The 22,078-nt window shown below is 47.0% G+C and overlaps 1 protein-coding gene across 1 annotated transcript; it reads right to left on the reverse strand.

Annotated features, from left to right (window-relative positions):
* Positions 1-2,248: 2,248 nt before the first annotated feature.
* On the reverse strand, positions 2,249-4,745 carry LOC103629648 (tubulin beta-7 chain-like). The gene is made up of 3 exons (NM_001320495.1): positions 4,295-4,745; positions 3,762-4,031; positions 2,249-3,180 (listed from the first exon to the last, which is right to left on the reverse strand). The coding sequence occupies exons 1-3, from the start codon at positions 4,686-4,688 to the stop codon at positions 2,507-2,509; spliced, it is 1,338 nt and encodes a 445-aa protein (NP_001307424.1). The 5' UTR covers positions 4,689-4,745; the 3' UTR covers positions 2,249-2,506.
* Positions 4,746-22,078: the final 17,333 nt, after the last annotated feature.

The following is a 22,078-nucleotide window of genomic DNA, read 5'->3' on the forward strand; positions in this document are numbered from 1 at the left end:
TGGAGCGCGCCTCTGGGCCACTAGCCGACCCTTATCGAACGGGGCACGGGCGTCCACTCGGATTCACCCGTTAGCAACTCACTGGAGACACCATGTTCGGCGCCCTCCGAGGGCAACATGGCGCTTCCCCCCCCCCCCCCCCTCCTTGCGGAAAGGCGACGAAGGGGCGTATGATAAAAGCCGAGTCAGTCCTTGATCGTCCTCTCGCTCTATGCAGAGGCTCGGGGGCTGCTCTCGCAAACCTGACTCCGGCCAAACCGTTGACAGCGTCAACAAACCAGCCTGAAAACTCGAAACCTGACCATGCACCCGGACTACGATCAGATCGCATGAGGGAACAACCAGACCGGCCAAGGCATCACGAAAGGCATTAAGACCTCGGAGGAGTCAAACCACTTCTCTGAGGCCTCGGGGGCTACACCCGGCGGGTGCGCTCGCGCGCACCCACCGAAACAAAATATAACCGAGAAAGGCCAGTCCCCTTGCTAAAAAGTGCGACAAAGCCTCCAAGCGAATACCAACACTCCCTTAGAGGCTCGGGGGCTACTGTCGGGTACCATAATTAGGGGTACCCCCAACACTCCTAAACTCGGCCGATAATCACCATCAGCACAAACTGTAGAGACTGATGGGCGCAATTCAGGTCAAGGCTTCGTCTACTCAATGGACGCAATCTCGCCTCGCCCGAGCCCGGCCTCGGGCGAGAACAGTAGTCCCAGGCGAATTCACGCCTCGCCCGAGGGCCTCCTCAGCAACAGGCGCACCCTCGACTCGCCCGAAGCCCAGCTCGGACAGGCTTCGTTGTGAAGCAACCTTGGCCAAATCACCTCACCAACCGACCGTATCACAGGCGCATTCAATGCAAGGATCGCCTGGCGCCTTATCCTGACACGCGTGCCTCAGTCGGCAAGGTCGAAGTGACCGCAGTCACTTCGCCCTCCCACTGACTGACCTGACAGGAAAACAGCGCCACTCGCCCCTCTCCGACTCCTGTGCCACCCGCTAGGGTGAGGCTGACAGTAGCTGAGTCCAGCCTCTGGTGCCACAGGAAGCTCCGCCTCGCCCGACCTTGGGCCTCGGCCTCAGGAGAAGTCTCCGCCTCGCCCGACCCTAGGGCCCGGCCTCAACCTCGACCTCGGAAGGTGGTCTCCTCCTCGCCCGACCCCAGGGCCCGGCCTCAACCTCGACCTCGGAAGGTGGTCTCCGTCTCGCCTGACCCCAGGGCCCGGCCTCAACCTCGACCTCGAGAGGAATCGCGTCCTCGCTCGACCCCGGCCTCGGCCTCAGAAGGAGTCTCCGCCTCGCCCGACCTTGGGCTCGGACCGACCACGCCGCAGGGGGTACATCATTACCCTACCCCTAGCCAGCTCAGGCTACGGGGGAACAAGACCGGCGTCCCATCCAGGCTCGCCCCGGTAACAAGTAATGATGGCTCCCCGCGTGCGTCCATGACGACGGTGGCTCTCAGCCTCTTACGGAAGCAAGGAGACGTCAGCAAAGTCCTGACAGCCCCGACAGTTGTGCTTCTACAGGGCTCAAACGCTCCTCCGACGGCCACGACACCATGTACACAGGGCCCTAGCACCTCTCCGACAGCCACGTTGGCATATACATAGGGCTCCGGCTCCTCTCTGCCGGACACGTTAGCATACTGCTACACCTTCATTGTACACCTAGACCCTCTCCTTGCATCTATAAAAGGAAGGGCCAGGGCCCTCATACGGGAGGGTGGTCGCGCAGGACTCTCTCTCTCCCTCGCGAACGCTTGTAACCCCTACTGCAAGCGCACCCACTCTGGCGCAGGATAACACGAAGCCGCGGTTTTCCCCCTTTGTGTTCTGTCTCGCGCCAACCCATCTAGGCTGGGGCACACAGCGACAATTTACCAACATGGCTCATCGAAACATCATCCTACCTCACAGCAGCAGATCGACAGCAGCGGAGACGTCAAGCGACCTAAATAAGATATTCCCTAAATCAAACACATCTTCTGTCCATCATGGCTCGCGATACAGACCACGTTTGGCCTGCTTCTGCTGGACAATGCAACGAAGTTTTTCGGGCATCACCAACACGTGTTATGATTGGCATAGCCATACACTACTTGTAGATACATAAAAGCAATCGAAGAAGATCAAAACATACCAAGATAACACGCCAATAAAAAAATAAAACTCTGAACAAACTGACGTTGCACGAACTTGACACAGTTGAATTCTCTAATACCACATAAATCACTCAAACTACCTCACCTCATGGTGATAACTTCAGCAAAATGCTGCATAAGGTATAGCAACAACCAGTTAAGCTACCTCACATCATGGTAATGACAACTTGGACAACCATAGTACAAAAGGAAATGCAGTTCTGTCACAGCAACATCGCATTCATAAGTAATGACACCCATCTAGTACCTAACATCACCACGAGCACCTCAAACGACTCAGTGCTGACTAGCAGCGATACAAGGGACATCATATCTTTACCAAGCACTTGGGATGATGGCTTAGGCAGCAGGATCTTCCTCTTCTTCCTCCTCGTACTCCTCATCCTCAGCTGTGGCGTCTTGGTACTGCTGGTACTCGGCCACCAGGTCATTCATGTTACTCTCTGCCTCAGTGAACTCCATCTCATCCATGCCCTCACCCGTGTACCAATGCAAGAAGGCCTTCCTCCTGAACATGGCAGTGAACTGCTCGCTGACGCGGCGGAACATCTCCTGGATGGAGGTCGAGTTGCCGATGAATGTGGAGGACATCTTCAGGCCGATGGGTGGGATGTCGCACACACTCGACTTCACATTGTTAGGGATCCACTCCACAAAGTAGGAAGAGTTCTTGTTCTGCACGTTCAGCATTTGCTCATCCACTTCCTTGGTGCTCATCTTCCCACGGAACATAGCAGATGCCGTGAGGTAGCGACCGTGGCGAGGGTCAGCAGCACACATCATGTTCTTGGAGTCCCACATCTGCTGGGTCAGCTCTGGCACAGTGAGGGCACGGTACTGCTGGGAGCCCCGTGAGGTCAGTGGAGCGAATCCAACCATAAAAAAGTGCAGGCGCGGGAAGGGGATCAGGTTCACTGCAAGTTTCCGAAGGTCAGAATTCAGCTGACCAGGGAAACGAAGGCAGCATGTAACACCACTCATTGTTGCAGAGATGAGGTGGTTGAGATCACCAACTGCAAATACAGACAAAAAATGATTAAAGAACATGATTATATATGTACAGAAATAAAAAGCAGATTATGATAGTGGCATATTACTCCTGACTTTTAAGACAATAATATCAACTAGAACACAACCAAGTTTGACATAAAAACATCAACCCATGAACACATGCATAACAAATAAAAGCCAATAAAATATGAAATGTATGCTGGAAATATACAAGAGTACAAAGCAGACAGATAATAATTCATTTGCTACACTGACAACAAATAACCAATAAGCATGGGTACAAAGTATATTTAAAGACAATCCTGCCTATACGTTCCAGGTCAGAAGAAATGAGGTCTATGCATATCGCAACACTTCCACCAGTTACAACCGATATATATTTATATCAATCAATCAATAAATATTATTGTCACAAAGCATGAACAGATAAATCACTGTATCATCAATTTTGCAGAACACAAGCAAACAGATTATTATACGATCAACTAGATCATGCCAACTAAATATCAACAACAGAAACTGATAGGATACAGATGCAAAAATGGAATGTGTAACGTCAAGCAAAAGAGAATTCAGCACTTACAGGTTGGTGTGGAAAGCTTGAGCGTGCGGAAGCAGATGTCATAGAGAGCCTCGTTGTCGAGCACCATGCACTCGTCTGCGTTCTCAACGAGCTGGTGAACAGAGAGCGTTGCGTTGTAGGGCTCCACTACAGTATCAGACACCTTGGGCGACGGGAAAACAGAGAATGTTAACATCATCCGATCCGGGTACTCCTCCCTGATCTTAGAGATGAGCAGGGTGCCCATTCCTGAACCAGTACCTCCTCCCAGCGAGTGGCAGACCTGGAACCCTGCGGTAAGAGAGGAGATGCATAGTAATCCATCACTATGACGGTCAGGCGTCTAACTCGACAATCACTGAGAGGTACAGGAATCATACGGCAAAATGATGAACAACTTAGATCTAGGCGAGACTGTTCAGATCTACAAGCTCAGAACAATGGCAATGGCGCATAATCCCTAGATCCAAAAGGGCGGGTGTCGCCATAACCCCGGAGGGGAAATTGTGGGAAAACATCAGATCCGGTGGGATAGATAGACAGACAAGACATACCTTGGAGGCAGTCGCAATTCTCGGCCTCCTTGCGCACGACGTCCAGCACGGAGTCGATTAGCTCGGCGCCCTCGGTGTAGTGGCCCTTGGCCCAGTTGTTGCCGGCGCCGGACTGGCCGAAGACGAAGTTGTCGGGGCGGAAGATCTGGCCGAAGGGCCCCGAGCGCACGGAGTCCATGGTGCCGGGCTCAAGGTCCATGAGGACGGCGCGCGGGACGAAGCGGCCGCCGCTGGCCTCGTTGTAGTAGACGTTGATGCGCTCGAGCTGGAGGTCGGAGTCGCCGGCATACTTGCCGGTGTGGTCGATGCCGTGCTCGTCGCAGATCACCTCCCAGAACTTCGCACCGATCTGGTTACCGCACTGTCCGCCCTGAATGTGGAGGATCTCCCTCATGGCGCCGCGTCGGCGGGGGCTAGGGTTCCGGCGAGGAGGTGGGGTTTGGGGGAGACGGAGCGCGTAGACGGCGAACTGGGGTGAAGTGTGGAGAGAGAGAGAGAGAGAGAGAGAGCATTTATTGAGGGGAGCCTCTCTGCGGTGGGGCCATTTCGAAATCGTTTTTTGCGGGGTGCGTTTGCGGACACATCCCTGTAGAAAGCGCTAATTTCCCTTGCCTCCGGATATAGAGTCGTTGGAGATTTTTATCGTATGTCGTTCCTAGTCGACACAGTAACGCATTGTTCGTTTATTTTCAATACATATAGATTGGAAAAAATAGAAAAAAGTTTGACTTATTTGAGATTTAAACTCATTCAATCTTACTTAATCCATATGGATTATGAGCTAATCGAACAAGTCCTAATGTGGCTCATACCATAGGATCAATGTATCAGAGGATGTACAAGCCGAACGTTAATGTGGCTCACACCGTAGGATCAATGTATTAGAGGATGTACAAGCCTGAGGCTCTAGATCGGGTTTTCAAATATAAGAAATATAACTAATAGACTGCATGATATAATTCTAAACCTCTAGTGTAGTTAGACAATCAGCCGGATTAGATGGTTGCGCACGAGCGTGCAGGCTTCCGCCCGAGGGTGGTCGATCGGATACGCCTGTTTTGGGAGTATGTGCGGATGCAGGTAAAATAACTTATCTTGTATCCGTTCATCCAATCCACGACTTTCGTGTGCATGTAACCAAACAAAATCTCTAATAAAGTCAACACATGCAGTGGTCCAGAATGTGACGATATGGGCAATCAATCAGACAGAATATGCATGGAAAGTCACGTAGGGATGGACTCTTATAGAGGAGACCGTTGTTAACAACGCTCAACGGGAGTTGCCGGAGGATCACGAGGATGATCAGCAAAGGACTAGGGAGGAAGAAGCAACGGAGATGACATAGCCGATGCTGGGGACTGAAGAAGCGTGTGAACCACGACTGAGGCGCAGTAACGTGCGGTTGTCTGGACCAGAGTGGACCGTGTAAGCATTTGTGATGAGCCCAGTTGGCCGCATATGTATGCCGGCATGTAACGAAGGAGAGACTATTCTAGATACAAAAACACTATCGTAAGAACACTTCGATTCATCGTCTCCCTTCTTCCTAGGTTCCTTTTCTCCGATTCGATCTTCTTGTAAGGAAAATGGACCCCGGGCCTTTTTGGCTAATTGAGTTTTGGTGTTTGATGAACAACACAATCAGTGAACTAATAAGTTTTCTAGTGTTTGTGTTTATAGTTCACAGGATGCGAAGAGAAATTGGACCAAGGCAATGAGGATGCAACACCTCAAAAGAAGACATAAAAAGATGCATAGGAGTCCAATACTCAAGAACAAAGAAGCCCGAAGAAATCAGCGAAGAAATCTAAGACGAGGGCTGTCAGCCAGCGCCTGGTGGTGCACCGGACATCGGTGTCCGGTGTGCACTGGACTGTCCGGTGAGGCACCGGACAGTCTGCGCAGAGAGGCCGCAGGCAGGCGCTCTCTGGCTGTAGCACCGGACTGTCCGGTGTGCCAACGGGCAGACGGCAACGGTCGGATCCAACGGTCGACTGCTACAGGCGCCAACGGTCGGCTGACGTGGCGTGCACCGGACATCTACTGTGCAGTGTCCGGTGGTGCACCGGACTGTCCGGTGCACCCGACGACAGAAAGCTGCTGCTTTCTGTCCAACGGCTAGTTGGGGGTGTGGAGGCTATAAATACCACCCCAACCGGCCATTCTCAAGTGTGAGAGCCCAAGCAACATACCAAGACACATAGTGCATATTTCCAAGAGCTCAATCACCCAAGTGCTTAATAGAATCACTCGGTGATTAGCATAGGTGCTTTGCGAAGTGCTTAGGTTAGTTAGACCGCTTTAGCGCTTGCTCTAGGTGAACCCTAGTTAGTTGAGTGAGTTTTGTAAAACCACACAACCCCTCGGCTCTTGCGTGAGTCGTTGTAATTGTACCGAGTGGGGCGAGAGTCTTGCGAGACCGTGACAACCGCGTTTGTGTCACGGCCGCCACCGTGTACCGGAGGGAACGAGGCCCGCGGCGTTTCGGCCGGAAGCTCGATAGTGGAGACGGCGGGGAGCGTCCGAGAGGAGCCGGAAGCGGAGCACCACTTGCGCGTGGAGAAGGCCCGTGGCTCTCTACGGAGTTACTCGACCGTGGTGCTTGGCCCTCGTGTGGGCTTCCCTTTGCGTAGGGGCACCAACGAGGATTAGTCGGGACCTTGCGTGGTTCCGGATACCTCGGTAAAAATACCGGCGTCATCCACGAGAGTTTGCTTCTCTACTTAGCTCTTTACATTCCGCATTTATATTAAGCATTTAAGTTTCAATCTTATTGTCATACTTATTTAGTGTAGATTGAAACTTAGTCTTTGCGGTAGAGATAGCAACACTTAGACAAAACCTAGTTTGCACATTCTAGTTTTGATTATTTGCATAGGTTTTACTCTAGGAATTTAATTGTGGCCTAGTTTAGTAAAAGTTTTAGAAGTCCTAATTCACCCCCCCCTCTTAGGCGTCACCCGTTTCCTACAAGTGGTATCAGAGCCCGGTTTGGCTCATTTGAAAAGCTTTAGCTTCACCGCTAAAAGAGCCGACGCTTTTTAGAGGAAGGGATGGATACCCATAGGCCACCACACTTCAACGGCACTAACTTCCCATATTATAGTGCTAGAATGGCTTGTTACCTAGAGGTCGTTGATCTAGGTGTTTGGAGAGTCACTCGTGACGGGATGAAACCCCTCAAGAATCCCGAGAAACCCACCACGAGTGAGGAAAAAGAAATTCATTTAAATGCTAGATTGTATGAATCTCTTAGCATGGATATTTTTAATCAAGTATTTACCTTGAAAACTGCTAATGAGATTTGGCTAAAATTGCATGAGCTCCATGACGGCACATCCAATGTCCGTGAGCAAAAACATTGCCTAGTCTTAAATGAGTATAATTCTTTTGCTATGAAAGATGATGAGCTTGTTAGAGACATGTATTCTCGTTTGAATCTAATAATCAATGAGCTCAATTCTATTGGCATTAATAAGCTAGGTGATGCGGACATTGTGAGGAAGATTATCTCCCTGCTACCACAACAAAGATATGGGAGCATCATCACCATCCTTCACAACATGGAGGACTTGAGCAACATGACCCCGACCATTGTGATTGGGAAAATCGCGGCCTTTGAGATGTCGCGAAAAATGAGTCGGGGAGAGGAGCCAACTTCCTCAAGACCATATGCTTTTGCATGTGATGAAAGGAAGGGCAAAAAGAAGGCTCCCACTCCAAGTTCCTCAAGTGAAGAAGAGGAAGAAGAAGAAAGTGATGATGATAATCAACCATGCACATCATCCTCCGAGGACGAAGAGACAATCCGACGCGTCGGAAAGGTAATGGGGATGATTCACAAGATTAATCTAATGGGTGTGCCCCTGCAGGTCGAGGATCTTCTCTTTAACATTGACAGGAAAAAGCAAAGGAAGAGAGGATGCTTCGCATGTGGGGAGAAGGGCCACTTCAGGGACAACTGTCCAAATATGGCCAAACCCAAAAAGGAGAGGAGCAAAGGCAAGGCGCTAACAAGTGTTAGAACTTGGGATGATTCTTCAAGTGAAGATGAACCTCCAAGGACGTGCAGCCACCGGTCCTCGTCACGATCATCACGGTCATCACACAAATGCCTTATGGCAAGAGGTAACAAAAGCATTCCATCCTCTAGTGATGAAAGTAGTAGTGATGATGAAGGTGAGGGAAAGCCCTCTCTAGATGAGCTTGCGGAAGCCGTAGAATTTTTCCAGGATGTTTGCACTAAGCAAAAAGCTCAACTTAAAACTTTGAAAAATAAGTTGGTTAGCTCTCAAAATGATTACAAAGGTTTGCTAGAAAAATTTGAAACTTTTGCAAACTTAAATAGTGAGCTATCAACTAAAATTGAGCTATTAGAATCTAGTGCTCCATCCACTGCTACCGATGACAACCTTATTAAAAAGAATGAAAAACTTAAGGCTAAGTTAGCTAGCTCCCAAGAAGCTATTGAAAATTTGCTAGAGAAAATGGAAATTCTTAGCATACACAATAATGAGCTAACTACTAAGCTAGAAAACATTGGTAGCACCCCAGCAGCATCTTTAGTTGAAATACCTGAAATAATTAAGAAAGATGCTTCTACTTCCTGCTTTGATTTAATTGATGATTCTAACCCCTGCAACCAAGTCGTTGTTGAGAATATTGTTGTAGAGACATGTTCGGATGAGGTTGCAAAGGAAAATGAACAATTAAAGCAAGAAGTGGCTCGCCTTGGCAAGGCTTTGTATGACAAGAAAGGCAAAGCCAAACAAATCCAACCTCCACAGGATAACACCACTGCGGGAGTGAACAAGCCTATGGAGGGAGAAAATATGATTTGTAGGCTATGCCACAAGGAAGGCCACAAGTCTTTCCAATGCAAGGCGATGACCGGGGATAAACAAAGGCAAAAGCTCAAGCAAAAGCCACCAAGCAAAATCTCCAACACCTACATCAAAAAGGTGAATAAAAAGGATGATACACCATATTTGATCAAGAAGAAAAAGAACGGAAAGGTGATAGCAATCAAGGCCAACAAGCAAGCCAACAAAGGAAAAGGGGCCAAACGCATCTGGGTGCCAAAAGAGATAATTTCAACCATGAAAAGCACCAAGAAGGTTTGGATCCCGAAAGGGAAGTGAGTGGACCAAAGGTCGTCGGGAAATTTGGAGACTTGGCAAAGTTGGGATGTATATCATGGGATACATCATATTGGATCAAGTTTATTGCCAAGTGGGTTAGTGAAAATTTTGGACCCAAATTTCCCACCCATGACTCAGGTAACTAGTTTTATTGTATTTCTCATTTTTAGATATGCGTATCTATTTATCTTTTATCTAGTTTACCTTTCTTGCCTAGTATTACATTTGTTATGTACTTTTGTTCAAAATCATGCATACTAGGTAAATCATATGGTAGGATTGCTAGTTTTTAAATTCATATACTTAAGCAAACCTACATGGCTTAAAATGTTTAGTTAAAGCACGACACATAGCTTTTATATCACTCCATAGTAAATGATGCATCAATTGAAAATTTTGATTTCTACAAAGTGTATCATTTAACTTATATGTGCCAAAGTTTGGATTGTAGATAATTTGCCCCTGTTGATATCAAATCAAAGTGCATGTCTCCTACAAGTATTCAAAACTTGTATGCACACCTTTAGGGGGAGATTACTCTATAATCTAACACTTTGAGACTAACACCTTTTCAAGTCTATTTCATGTGATAGTCTCATTATAAGGAAAATAAGATCCCCGGAGAAAGACAACAATCTTCCACTGCAAAATCTCCAAGAACTCTCATGTCTCTCAAGCTCACCATTGACTTTCAATTGGTATCTTTTGAGACTACTTTCAGTATCATTTACATGTCTTCTCCAAAATTTGATTAGACTATAATTCATATCATATGCTTCCATGTTGCTAAAAATGCATAAGTAGTTAACTCATATTCTGTTACCTATGCATAAGGGAAGTTAGTCTTTTCAAATCATGTCTTGCACCTCTAATTTTCACATGCTTTTTCCTAAGTAGAGGATCTCTGTCAGGGGGAGTATTTCTTCATCTCTAAAAAGGGGGAGAAACTTCTTTCTAAAGAGAACACTCATTTAGGGGGAGTAATTTTTTGAGGACTCCTTCAAGTGGTATCATTCACATAGTTTAATATCCTTCTAGTGATATCATTTGATACAATTCTTGATGAGGGTAAGCTTTTATTTACTTCCTACATGCTTTTAATGTCTTCCTTTTCGGTGGTTGATGCCAAAGGGGGAGAAGTTTAGGGACCAAAGCAATGAAAACTATTTCAAACACCAAACACCACCAATTTAAAATTTTATATCTACAAATGGCTTTTCAAGTGGTTTTGGTTATTTGGTCCAAAAATAGGAAGTAAGTGAATTATGGAGTTAGGGGGAGGCTTAAGTCCATAATATCACATTGTGGGGACAATCATGCATCTTAGCAAGTAGATTGCATATTTTCACTCAAATACTTGTATTATTTGCTTGCTTTGGTTGTGTTGTCATCAATCACCAAAAAGGGGGAGATTGTAAGGAAAATGGACCCCGGGCCTTTTTGGCTAATTGAGTTTTGGTGTTTGATGAACAACACAATCAGTGAACTAATAAGTTTTCTAGTGTTTGTGTTTATAGTTCACAGGATGCGAAGAGAAATTGGACCAAGGCAATGAGGATGCAACACCTCAAAAGAAGACATAAAAAGATGCATAGGAGTCCAATACTCAAGAACAAAGAAGCCCGAAGAAATCAGCGAAGAAATCTAAGACGAGGGCTGTCAGCCAGCGCCTGGTGGTGCACCGGACATCGGTGTCCGGTGTGCACCGGACTGTCCGGTGAGGCACCGGACAGTCTGCGCAGAGAGGCCGCAGGCAGGCGCTCTCTGGCTGTAGCACCGGACTGTCCGGTGTGCACCGGACTGTCCGGTGTGCCAACGGGCAGACGGCAACGGTCGGATCCAACGGTCGACTGCTACAGGCGCCAACGGTCGGCTGACGTGGCGTGCACCGGACATCTACTGTGCAGTGTCTGGTGGTGCACCGGACTGTCCGGTGCACCCGACGACAGAAAGCTGCTGCTTTCTGTCCAACGGCTAGTTGGGGGTGTGGAGGCTATAAATACCACCCCAACCGGCCATTCTCAAGTGTGAGAGCCCAAGCAACATACCAAGACACATAGTGCATATTTCCAAGAGCTCAATCACCCAAGTGCTTAATAGAATCACTCAGTGATTAGCATAGGTGCTTTGCGAAGTGCTTAGGTTAGTTAGACCGCTTTAGCGCTTGCTCTAGGTGAACCCTAGTTAGTTGAGTGAGTTTTGTAAAACCACACAACCCCTCGGCTCTTGCGTGAGTCGTTGTAATTGTACCGAGTGGGGCGAGAGTCTTGCGAGACCGTGACAACCGCGTTTGTGTCACGGCCGCCACCGTGTACCGGAGGGAACGAGGCCCGCGGCGTTTCGGCCGGAAGCTCGATAGTGGAGACGGCGGGGAGCGTCCGAGAGGAGCCGGAAGCGGAGCACCACTTGCGCGTGGAGAAGGCCCGTGGCTCTCTACGGAGTTACTCGACCGTGGTGCTTGGCCCTCGCGTGGGCTTCCCTTTGCGTAGGGGCACCAACGAGGATTAGTCGGGACCTTGCGTGGTTCCGGATACCTCGGTAAAAATACCGGCGTCATCCACGAGAGTTTGCTTCTCTACTTAGCTCTTTACATTCCGCATTTATATTAAGCATTTAAGTTTCAATCTTATTGTCATACTTATTTAGTGTAGATTGAAACTTAGTCTTTGCGGTAGAGATAGCAACACTTAGACAAAACCTAGTTTGCACATTCTAGTTTTGATTATTTGCATAGGTTTTACTCTAGGAATTTAATTGTGGCCTAGTTTAGTAAAAGTTTTAGAAGTCCTAATTCACCCCCCCTCTTAGGCGTCACCCGTTTCCTACACTTCTCCCTACCAAAGCCCTAACACCTGGTATCAAAGACTGTCATCCTAAATCCGCTCAGCACAGTCCCCCTGCTAGGGGTGGGCGTTCGGGCTACCCGAAAATTTCGGATCGGGTAATTCGGGTATTTAAATTTTCGGGTTTTGAGAATCGATACCCGAAACTACAACGGGTTTTATAATACCCAAAAATTCGGGTACCCGGAATTTCGAGTTCGGGTATTCCTGAACTACCCGAATTGTTGTGTTGGCTTCATAAAAACACATACACCCTATTAAATTAGTATAAAAATATAGTTTGAATAATAATATACATGGACATATAAAACACAAGCAATCTACAATCACAAGTTATGCACACTTACACATAATTATAGATGTACAAATTAATATTTAAGCATGACATGAGTACATGACACATGAAAGTTCGGGTATTTCGGGTACCCGATTGTAATACCCGAATTACCCGAATTAAATTCGGGTTTTGCAAGTTGCTACCTGAAATTCCCGAACAAAATTCGGGTTTCGAGTATTTCGGGTTCGGGTATTCCGGGTTCGGGTTTCGGGTTACGGGTTTTTTGCCCAGCCCTACCCCCTGCCCTCGTTCTACTGTCATGGAGCCCTCCGGCACCGCCACACACAAGCTGCTCAACGAAATGCAACTTATGGAAGCACGACTTTCCAAGAAGATCGACGAGCGACGCGATGGTTTGGAGCACCGCCTTGACGACCGCTGCGACGAACTACAAACCCACTTCACCAAACGTTGTGACACGATTCAACAAGTCGATGTCGCAGCGCTACGCGATGAAGAGGGGTTGATTGTGCTCCAGATGGTGAAGACGGAAGCTGATCTCTAGCGACCCAACATCGACAAGCACATGGGGGCATCGAGTTGGAGATCACCTGCATCAATAGATTTCTCTAACAGGAACATAATCAAGCATCCTTCGACAAATCGGGGATATTCAGTACTGGCGAGTCAGTGTCTGTGTGCCCACCTACTAGACTTCATCACGAGGATAGGCAATTTAGCCATCGCGTCAAGAACATTCACATGGAGCGTGAGTCGGGGTTCGGTGCAACCTAGGCTCACAGCACGATCAAGGCTACGTGTGCTAATCACCTTACTTTAATCTCTAGTTTTATGCCCGAACACTACTTTCCTCGCGAGCCCATGCGCGAGATGGGGCGTCCAGCGCAGGGGGTTACCCAAACTAAATTTCCCCCCGGTTTGATGGGTCTCAACCGCAACTGTGGGAAACTAAGTGCGATAATTACTTTGAGATGTATGAGACAAACTATTACATGTGGGTGAAAGTAGCGAGATGCAATTTGTGGGGTGTGCGGAGTGGTGGTTACAGTCTGTGGAATGACGCTTGGGTCAGTTGTCGTGGGAGGAATTTTGTGGTTTGATTCATGAATGTTTCGGCTGTGAACAACATGAGTCCTTGATTCGTCAATTATTTCACATTAGACAATCAGGGTTAGTGGCCGAGTACATAGAACAATTCACGTAATTAGTTGACAAACTCGTTGCTTATGAGTCAAGGACTGATCATCTCTACTATACCATGTGTTTTATTGAGGGTCTTAAGCATGACATCAAATCAATTATTATGGTACAACAGCCTCAAAATCTCGATACTGCATGTGCGCTCGCTCTTGTGCAGGAGGAGGCTCTGGACTCCACTCAACATTGACACGTCGAGCCTTTCTCTAATCGGATGTCTTGGCCAAATGCAAGTTCATCATCGGATGGCAGTAGGCTGGACCGTCCCATAAGGCCTCTTATTTCCGGTTGTAAGGAAAATGGACCCCGGGCCATTTGGCTAAATAGGTTTTGGTGTTTGATGATTAACACAACTTATGGACGAATGTGTTTGCTAGTGTTTGTGGTTGTAGTTCACAGGATGCTAAAGTTACTTGGACCAAGGCATTGAGGAAAGCAACACCTCAAGAGAAGACATTATGAAGATCAAAAGAAGTCCAAGAAACAAAGGAAGTGTTGCCTGCGGACTGTCTGGTCTGGAGCACCAGATTGTTGCCACCGGACTGTCCGGTGCCACACGCTGGACTGTCCGGTGCACCAGGAAGAGTAGCCCTAATGGCTAGTTCTAGGTGGAACTGTGGAGAGAAGACCATCGGACGGTCCGGTGTGACATCCGGAGTGTCTAGTGTGACATCCGGCGTGTCCGGTGTAAAAAGCCTACGCGCAAACGGTCGCCTGCGGTGTCAAACCAACGGCTAGGCGCACCGGACAGTGAACAGTGCACTGTCCGGTGCACCGTAGAGAGCACAACTTTTCTCCAATGGCTAGTTTTGTGTTGGGGGCTATAAATACACCCCAATCGGCCATTCCAAGGTGTGGGAGCCCAAGCAACATACCAAGGCATATAGTAGACATTCTCAAGTGCTCATACACCCAAGTGTTTAATAGAATCACTCGGTGATTAGCGTAGGTGCTTTGTGAAGTGCTTAGGTTAGTTAGACCGCATTAGCGCTTGCTCTAGGTGAATCCTGGTTAGTTGAGTGAGTTTAGATAAACCACACAACCCCTCGGCTCTTGCGCGAGCCGTTGTAATTGTACCGAGTGGGGCGTGAGTCTTGCGAGACCGTGACAACCGCGTTTGTGTCACTGCCGCCATCGTGTACCAAAGGGAACGAGGCTCGCGGCATTTTCTGCCGGAAACTCGATAGTGGGACGGCGGGGAGCGTCCGAGAGGAGCTGGAAGCGGAGCACCACTTGCGCGTGAAGAAGGCCCGTGGCTCTCCGGAGTTACTCGACCGAGGTGCTTGGTCCTTGCGTGGGCTTCCCTTTGCGTAGGGGCACCAACGAGGATTAGTTGGGACCTTGCGTGGTTCTGGATACCTCGGTAAAAATATCGGCGTCATCCACGAGAGTTTGCATCTTGAAAGGGAAATGTGCCTTTGGGCCATTTCTAAGTATTTTGGTGATTTAGTGTCCAACACAAGTGCCTAAGTGTTAAATGGTGGACAAAGTACAAATCGAATACAAAGGTATGTTTCTCAGACTTAGTACATTGTTTTAGAGACTAATGTATTGTGTCTAAGTGCTGGAAACAGGAAAAGAACAATTGGAAATGTCTTGGCTCGAGCAGCCAAGACTCTGCTCAGTCTGGGTGCACCGGACAGTGTCTGGTGCGCCAGGCTGGCTCAGGCGAACTTGCCGCTCTCGGGAAGTAATTAACGGCGTACGGCTAAAATTCACCGGACTGTCCGGTGTGCACCGGACTGTCCGGTGAGCCAACGGTCGGCCGCGCGATCCGCGCGGGACACGTGGCAGAGCCAACGGCTAGAAGGGGGCACCAGACTGTCCGGTGTGCACCGGACAGTGTTCGGTGCACCAACGGCTCCAAGGCTGCCAACGGTCGGCTTCGCCAAAGAAGGAAAGAAATCCGCACCGAACAGTGTCCGGTGGTGCAACGGACTGTCCGGTGCGCCAAGCGACAGAAGACAGGAATTGCCTTCCTGGATTGCTCCAAACGGCTCCTAGCTGCCTTGGGGCTATAAAAGGGACCCCTAGGCGCATGGAGGAAGACACCAAGCATCCCTTGAGCATTGTTGATCACTCACACTCCATTATTGCGCACTTGTTCAACATTCTAGTGATTTGAGCTCCGTTCTAGTGTGCTAGTCTCTTGAGCTCAAGTCTGAGTCTTGTGTGTGCGTATTTGCTGTGTTCTTTGTGTCTTGTGTGAGTTGCTAATCCCTCCCTTACTCTGTGCTTCTTTGTGAACATCTTTGTAAGGGCGAGAGACTCCAAGTTGTGGAGATTCCTCGCGAACGGGATATAGAAAAGAAAAGCAAAACATCGTGGTATTCAAGTTGGTCTTTGGACCGCTTGAGAGGGGTTGATTGCAACCCTCGTCCATTGGGACGCCACAACGTGGAAGTAGGCAAGTGTTGGACTTGGCCGAACCACGGGATAAACCCCTGTGTCTATCTGTGTGATCTTCTTGTGGTTGTTGTGTTTTGCTAGGACTCCTCTCTAGCCACTTGGTATTATTGTGCTAATGCTTAACCAAGTTTTTGTGGCATTAAGTTTTAAGTTTTACAGGATCACCTATTCACACCCCCCTCTAGGTGCTCTCAATTGGTATCGGAGCCGTTCTCTTCACAAAGGGACTTATCGCCCGAAGAGATGGATCCTAAGGGGAAGGGAATTGTGATCAACGATAAGGAGAAGGAGTCCTTCGTCAACGAGCCGAAGGATGACAAGCCTACCGACTCGGGCTCGGGCCACAAACGAAAGGATGGGAAGAAGAAGAAGACAAGGCGCATCAAGGAGATCGTCTACTACGACGACAGCGATGAGTCCACTTCTTCCCAAAAGGACAACGGCGACAATGACTACGAGAGAAGGAAACCGGTTAATTCGAACTTTTCTTTTGACTACTCTCGTATTCCGCAAAGTACAAATGCTCATTTGCTCTCCATTCCACTTGGCAAACCTCCTCACTTTGATGGAGAGGACTACGGATTTTGGAGCCACAAAATGTGTAGTCACTTGTTCTCTCTCCATCCGAGCATATGGGAGATTGTGGAGAGTGGAATGAAATTTGATAGCTCGGATAGTCCTATGTTTATCAATGAACAGATTCATAGAAATGCACAAGCTACTACTGTGTTGTTAGCCTCTTTGTGCAGGGACGAGTATCATAAGGTGAGCGGCTTGGACAATGCCAAGCAGATCTGGGACACCCTCAGGATCTCACACGAGGGGAACGACGTCACCTTGCTCACCACAATGGAGTTGGTGGAGGGCGAGCTTGGAAGATTCGCAATGATCAGGGGAGAGGAGCCAACCCAAACATACAACTGGCTCAAGACCCTCATCAACAAGATAAGGAGCTACGGAAGCACACGATGGACGGACCACGACGTCGTTCGTCTAATGCTAAGGTCCTTTACTGTACTTGATCCACATTTGGTGAACAATATCCGTGAAAATCCTAGGTACACCAAGATGTCGCCCGAAGAAGTTCTTGGGAAATTCGTAAGCGGGCGAATGATGATCAAGGAAGCGAGATATGTCGACGACGCGTTGAACGGTCCAATCCATGAGCCTCAACCCATTGCTCTCAAGGCAACAAGGAGCAAGGAGGCGCTACCTAGCAAGGTGGCGCAAGTTGAGGCGGCCGGGCTCAATGATGAAGAGATGGCCCTCATCATCAAGCGCTTCAAGACGACGCTGTTGGGGACTTGTTCTCAAATGCTATGAATTAAGAACAAGACAACATAAAATATTAAATATCAAAGCCCTTCGTCCTTCGAAGCATTATTTCCCTTTGGATATAATGGATTTCGGACGAAGGTTATGAAGGTCTCACCTTCATAATCATAATAAAAGATAAGAGAGATTTATACATAGAACACAGAAAATAACATAATTATTTTGAACATTATAATTAATTTACTTCTATTTATTTTATTTATATAAACAACAACAAATTACAAATGTACCTTCGGCTTGAAGGAAAGTAAGAGTACAAGCGTGATGCTAATGCCCAGTCAGCGTGAACAGTACGAGAGTACTGTTCATATATTTATAGGCACGGGACACAGCCCGTGTAAAATTACATCAATGCCCTTTACATTTATCAATAACTCTATAGTAATTCTTCGAGGTCTAATTTGGCTTTTCATCTTTAAGTCGGTTCCCCTTTTCTGCTGTCATGCCGAAGCTTTTATGCACATAGCTTCGTGATCGCCTTATCCTTCGTCATGATCATCTTCCATTCCAGTCAAGCTTCGTCTTGACCATACTCTTGTGTATCCGCAACCTGATTCCGAAGATACCTGCTCGCATACTTGGAAAACATTGTCAAATCATGTTTTTGAGGAGCTTCGGAAGCCGAAGGTCCCCAACAGTAGCCCCTCGCAATATTAATTTGCTGGAATAATAAATTCATATTGCGACATGGACGACGGCCTTAAGCCGAAGGTCTGAAAAAACACCTTCTCTTTGCTAGAATAGCAACAGTCATTGACAAGCGGGACCCTCCAGTTGTCGACGCACTAGGTGTATAAATAAGAGCTCAACACGATTTTTTTTGGCACGCTCTCTTGCCATCTGCTCTTGCTCACCCAACTTTTAGCCTGTGCGCAACAACACTTGCTTAGCTTTTTAAGATTTTAAACCTTCGGTTTCGAGAGCACTTCTTCAACATTTGCGAAGATGTCTGAAGATAAGAAAACTGTTGCTGAATCGAAGCTGAGCCTTTCTGAGGAGATGCATCTCGGCTTTCTTCAGTCGATAGCAAAGACCAATACGGAGAAGATCACTAGGGAGACCTTGGAGGGTTTATCTGAAGATACTGGTGATAGTGACAGTTATGATGTAGAAAGTGGGGGTGAAGACTCCGAAGATCGACCGTGGCGCCCAAGTCACACAGTCTTCGGAAAATCGAGCATCAAACAAAGTCATCTTGATGGCATGAAGGGGAGGTATTTTCGAGATATGTCTATTGTAAGGGCAGATACCGGGGAGAAAACTACACCTACCCCCGAAGAGAATGAAGTCGTAATCTTTCGAAGCTTCTTGAAGGCTGGACTGTGATTTCCTTTGAGCAGCTTTGTCGTGGAAGTATTGAAGATATTTGAAATCTACCTTCATCAACTTACTCCGGAATCAATCATAAGGATGGGCATCTTCGTCTGGGCCGTGAGGAGCCAAGGTTTAGAACCAAGTGCAAAAAGTTTCTGCAACATACATGAGTTATTGTACGAGACAAAACCCTAGGGTAAGGAGCAGTGTCACAACAATTTTGGCTGCTACAACTTCGGCGCCCGATCTGGGTCAAGTTGTCCTGTGCCAACCTTTCGGAAAAGATGGCCCGGCAACTGGATGACAGAATGGTTTTATGTGAAGATTGATTTAAAAACTCGGGAAGATGTTAAAGGTATTATCATGCGCCCTATTTGGCAACGCTTCGGCCTTCGGAGGCCGAAGGTGGAAATGAATGAAGCAGCCAAAGAATGCGAGAGAGCCTTCGGTGTTGTTTGCTCTTTTATTGGGACAAGGGATTTGGTCCAAGAACACATTGCCTTCAGAGTATGGCCACTTGTGGAAAAATGGGAAATGCCAAAGGAAACCATTAAAGAAACTGACAAAGGTGGACTAGTCAGGCTGAAATACACATTTAAATACGGAGATAAATTCGTTGAGCCGGATGATGACTGGTTAAAAAGTATTGAGGCCATCAGTGATGAATTACTTGGTATATACTCAAAGGCCGAAGATACTGCATTATCAGCGGCCTTCGGAGGCCGAAAGAGGAAGAGGCTCAATCGAGTATTTGATGCAATTGGGTTTGTCTACCCCGACTACCGCTATCTAGCGCGGGGTGAAAAAAGAAAGAATATATCTTCGGCGAAGGAAACTGCTCCGGTCGCTCCTAGCGAGCCGGCGCCGAAGAGGAGAAGGGTAAAAGTTCTCACACACCAGCCACGTTATATTGAACCGGCCACAGTGCCTGCATTTGTCGGTGGAACTCCTTCGACCACTGAAGTTAAAGAGACGGTATCCCTACCAAATATTGAAGTGCTGGTCGAAGTGCCAGTGACTGAAAAGATAGAAGAAACGAGGGCTGAAGAAGTAAAGACATTAGAAGTCTTGAGTCCTCCGGCAAAAACTGAGGCAACAAAAAGCCATAAGGGTCCAGCAGTGACCCATAAAAGAAAAAGGATGGTTAATGTGCTAGATGTTTTAGAGACAATTAAATCTTCAAGCACAACTCCGAAGAAAATTACTAAAACTTACGAAGCGCATACTGAAACCTTTGAGGCCGAAGCTTCAAAGCCACAGTCTGAAACTGAAGCCGGGCCTTCAGAGCCCGGCAAGGTGAAATCCTTGGAAACTGAAAAAACAGAAATGGCAGAACAAATTCTGAGTGAAGAAACTGGCACTGCTGCCCCCGAAGCATCTTCCAAAATACGTGATTATATTGTACGACATGCTTCGGGGAAGAAATTATCTGAAGAAGAGATTTTTGAAGCTAATCACTATACCCGAGAACTGAAGTATCCGAAGGGGGCCTTAGTGTTTAACGGCACAGATGAAGATGATTTCTTATACTGCCTCCCAGACAATAAAGAATTATCTGTCTGCCGGGAGATGGCTAGAAGTATGGGGTTCCCGAAGCTTGAAGCCGGGCTCTGCGCTATGACGAAGGACGATCTTGCGGATAGCCTTGCATATAATAGTCTGAAGGTATGAGAATTGTATATTTGGAAATTTGTGATTTTTGAATCATTCTTTTATTTTTATATTAATTCTTTTTTCATATAGCGTTTAATACTGAGCAACGCTTTGAGAGCGCAAAAGAATGCCGAAGACGAGAGCTATGATATCGCTTTCAACAACCTACGAACAGAGGTTATTAAGCTGAGGAACGAAGCTTTGGAAAAAGATAAAATTCTGCTTACATTGGTGGATAAAATAAAGGAAGACGAAGCTACCTCTAAGGCTCAAGCTGAAGCCCAAAAATGCGAAATTGAAGATCTTCGGAAACAGCTAGCTAGAGCTAAAGAAGAACGCATACTTGAAGAGACAAAACGAGAACTTAGCGATCAATGGGCAAATCATTTGGAAATAAATGTTAAAGAGCTTTGTGCATCCAAGAAAAGGTGCTATGACAAATCCATAGAATGTGTTAAGAAAATAAAATTCAGCTTCGCCAGCGTTGGCGCATTCTCTAACGAAGAAAATTTTACAAGGGGGAATCCAGAAGGCCCGATTGAATGGATCAGCCACGAAGCTGAAGCCTTCGAGGAAATCTTGAATAGCCGCGGAGACATTTGTGCTTTTTCAGGCGCCAGGGGGATTGCTACTATTTTGGAAAGAAAAGGCTGCGATCATGTGAAATCTTTAGCGCAAACCGAAACTGCCTTGTCTTCCGAAGATATTAAAGACCCCTCGGCCGAAGCAAGCCTGGTTGGTGGAAAAATTTTCACCGACATTTGGGACAATGGCGGCCGAGAAATGGCTCAAGAAATCATTCAAAAAAGTGAAAAAGGCATCCATGATGCTAGGAAGGTAGCAGAGGCTGCTGAGAAAAGCGCAGAGCCCGAAGGACAAATAGGTATTAATTAGTGGTTTTTGACTCTTTGTTGTAATTTTTTGATTTAGAACTTGTTCATGGTTTGTAATAGTAATATATCTGTAACTTCTCTTCCCTCAGAACCTGCTGAGCTATCTCCGGGCCCCCACACGAAGGGGGATGATGAAATTAGACAGATGGCCGAAGCCATAATGAATAAAGTTGTTGAACAGCTTCTAAACGAAGCTGCAGAAGTAGTCTTAAGGGAAGATTAAATGCTGCTGTAAAAACATTTAGATTGTAATGTTTGCTGAGAATCATGTGTAATATTGTGTAACTTTGGATGTAATATATTAGTTGTTTATAATTCTATTCTTTACGATGCATGAAACATTAGATACATACCGTTTTTGAGCCTTTGACGAAAAAACACCTTCTTTTCATGCTTCGTAAAAATCAATGATCAATCCTTGTAAAATCAATAATCAATAGGTCCTTCCATTTCAGAGTTTAGACGAAGATATATTCTTTCCAATGGCTATTGTTTGTGCTGTGTCACTATTTCTTCAAAGAACGATCTTCGAATAACAATTTTGAGACTCCCCTTCTTGCGTTGTTGATGCACTATGATGGATGATGTTATGCTTATGCAAATGATGTAATGATGTAATGTTATGCAAAATGATATTTGCCGAAGGTCGACGTCTATTTTTCACTGTAAGCCTCCCTTAGGAGCTTCTTCGCCTTTTA

The sequence above is a fragment of the Zea mays genome, chromosome 6 (genome assembly GCF_902167145.1).
Source record: "Zea mays cultivar B73 chromosome 6, Zm-B73-REFERENCE-NAM-5.0, whole genome shotgun sequence".
NCBI lineage: Eukaryota > Viridiplantae > Streptophyta > Magnoliopsida > Poales > Poaceae > Zea > Zea mays.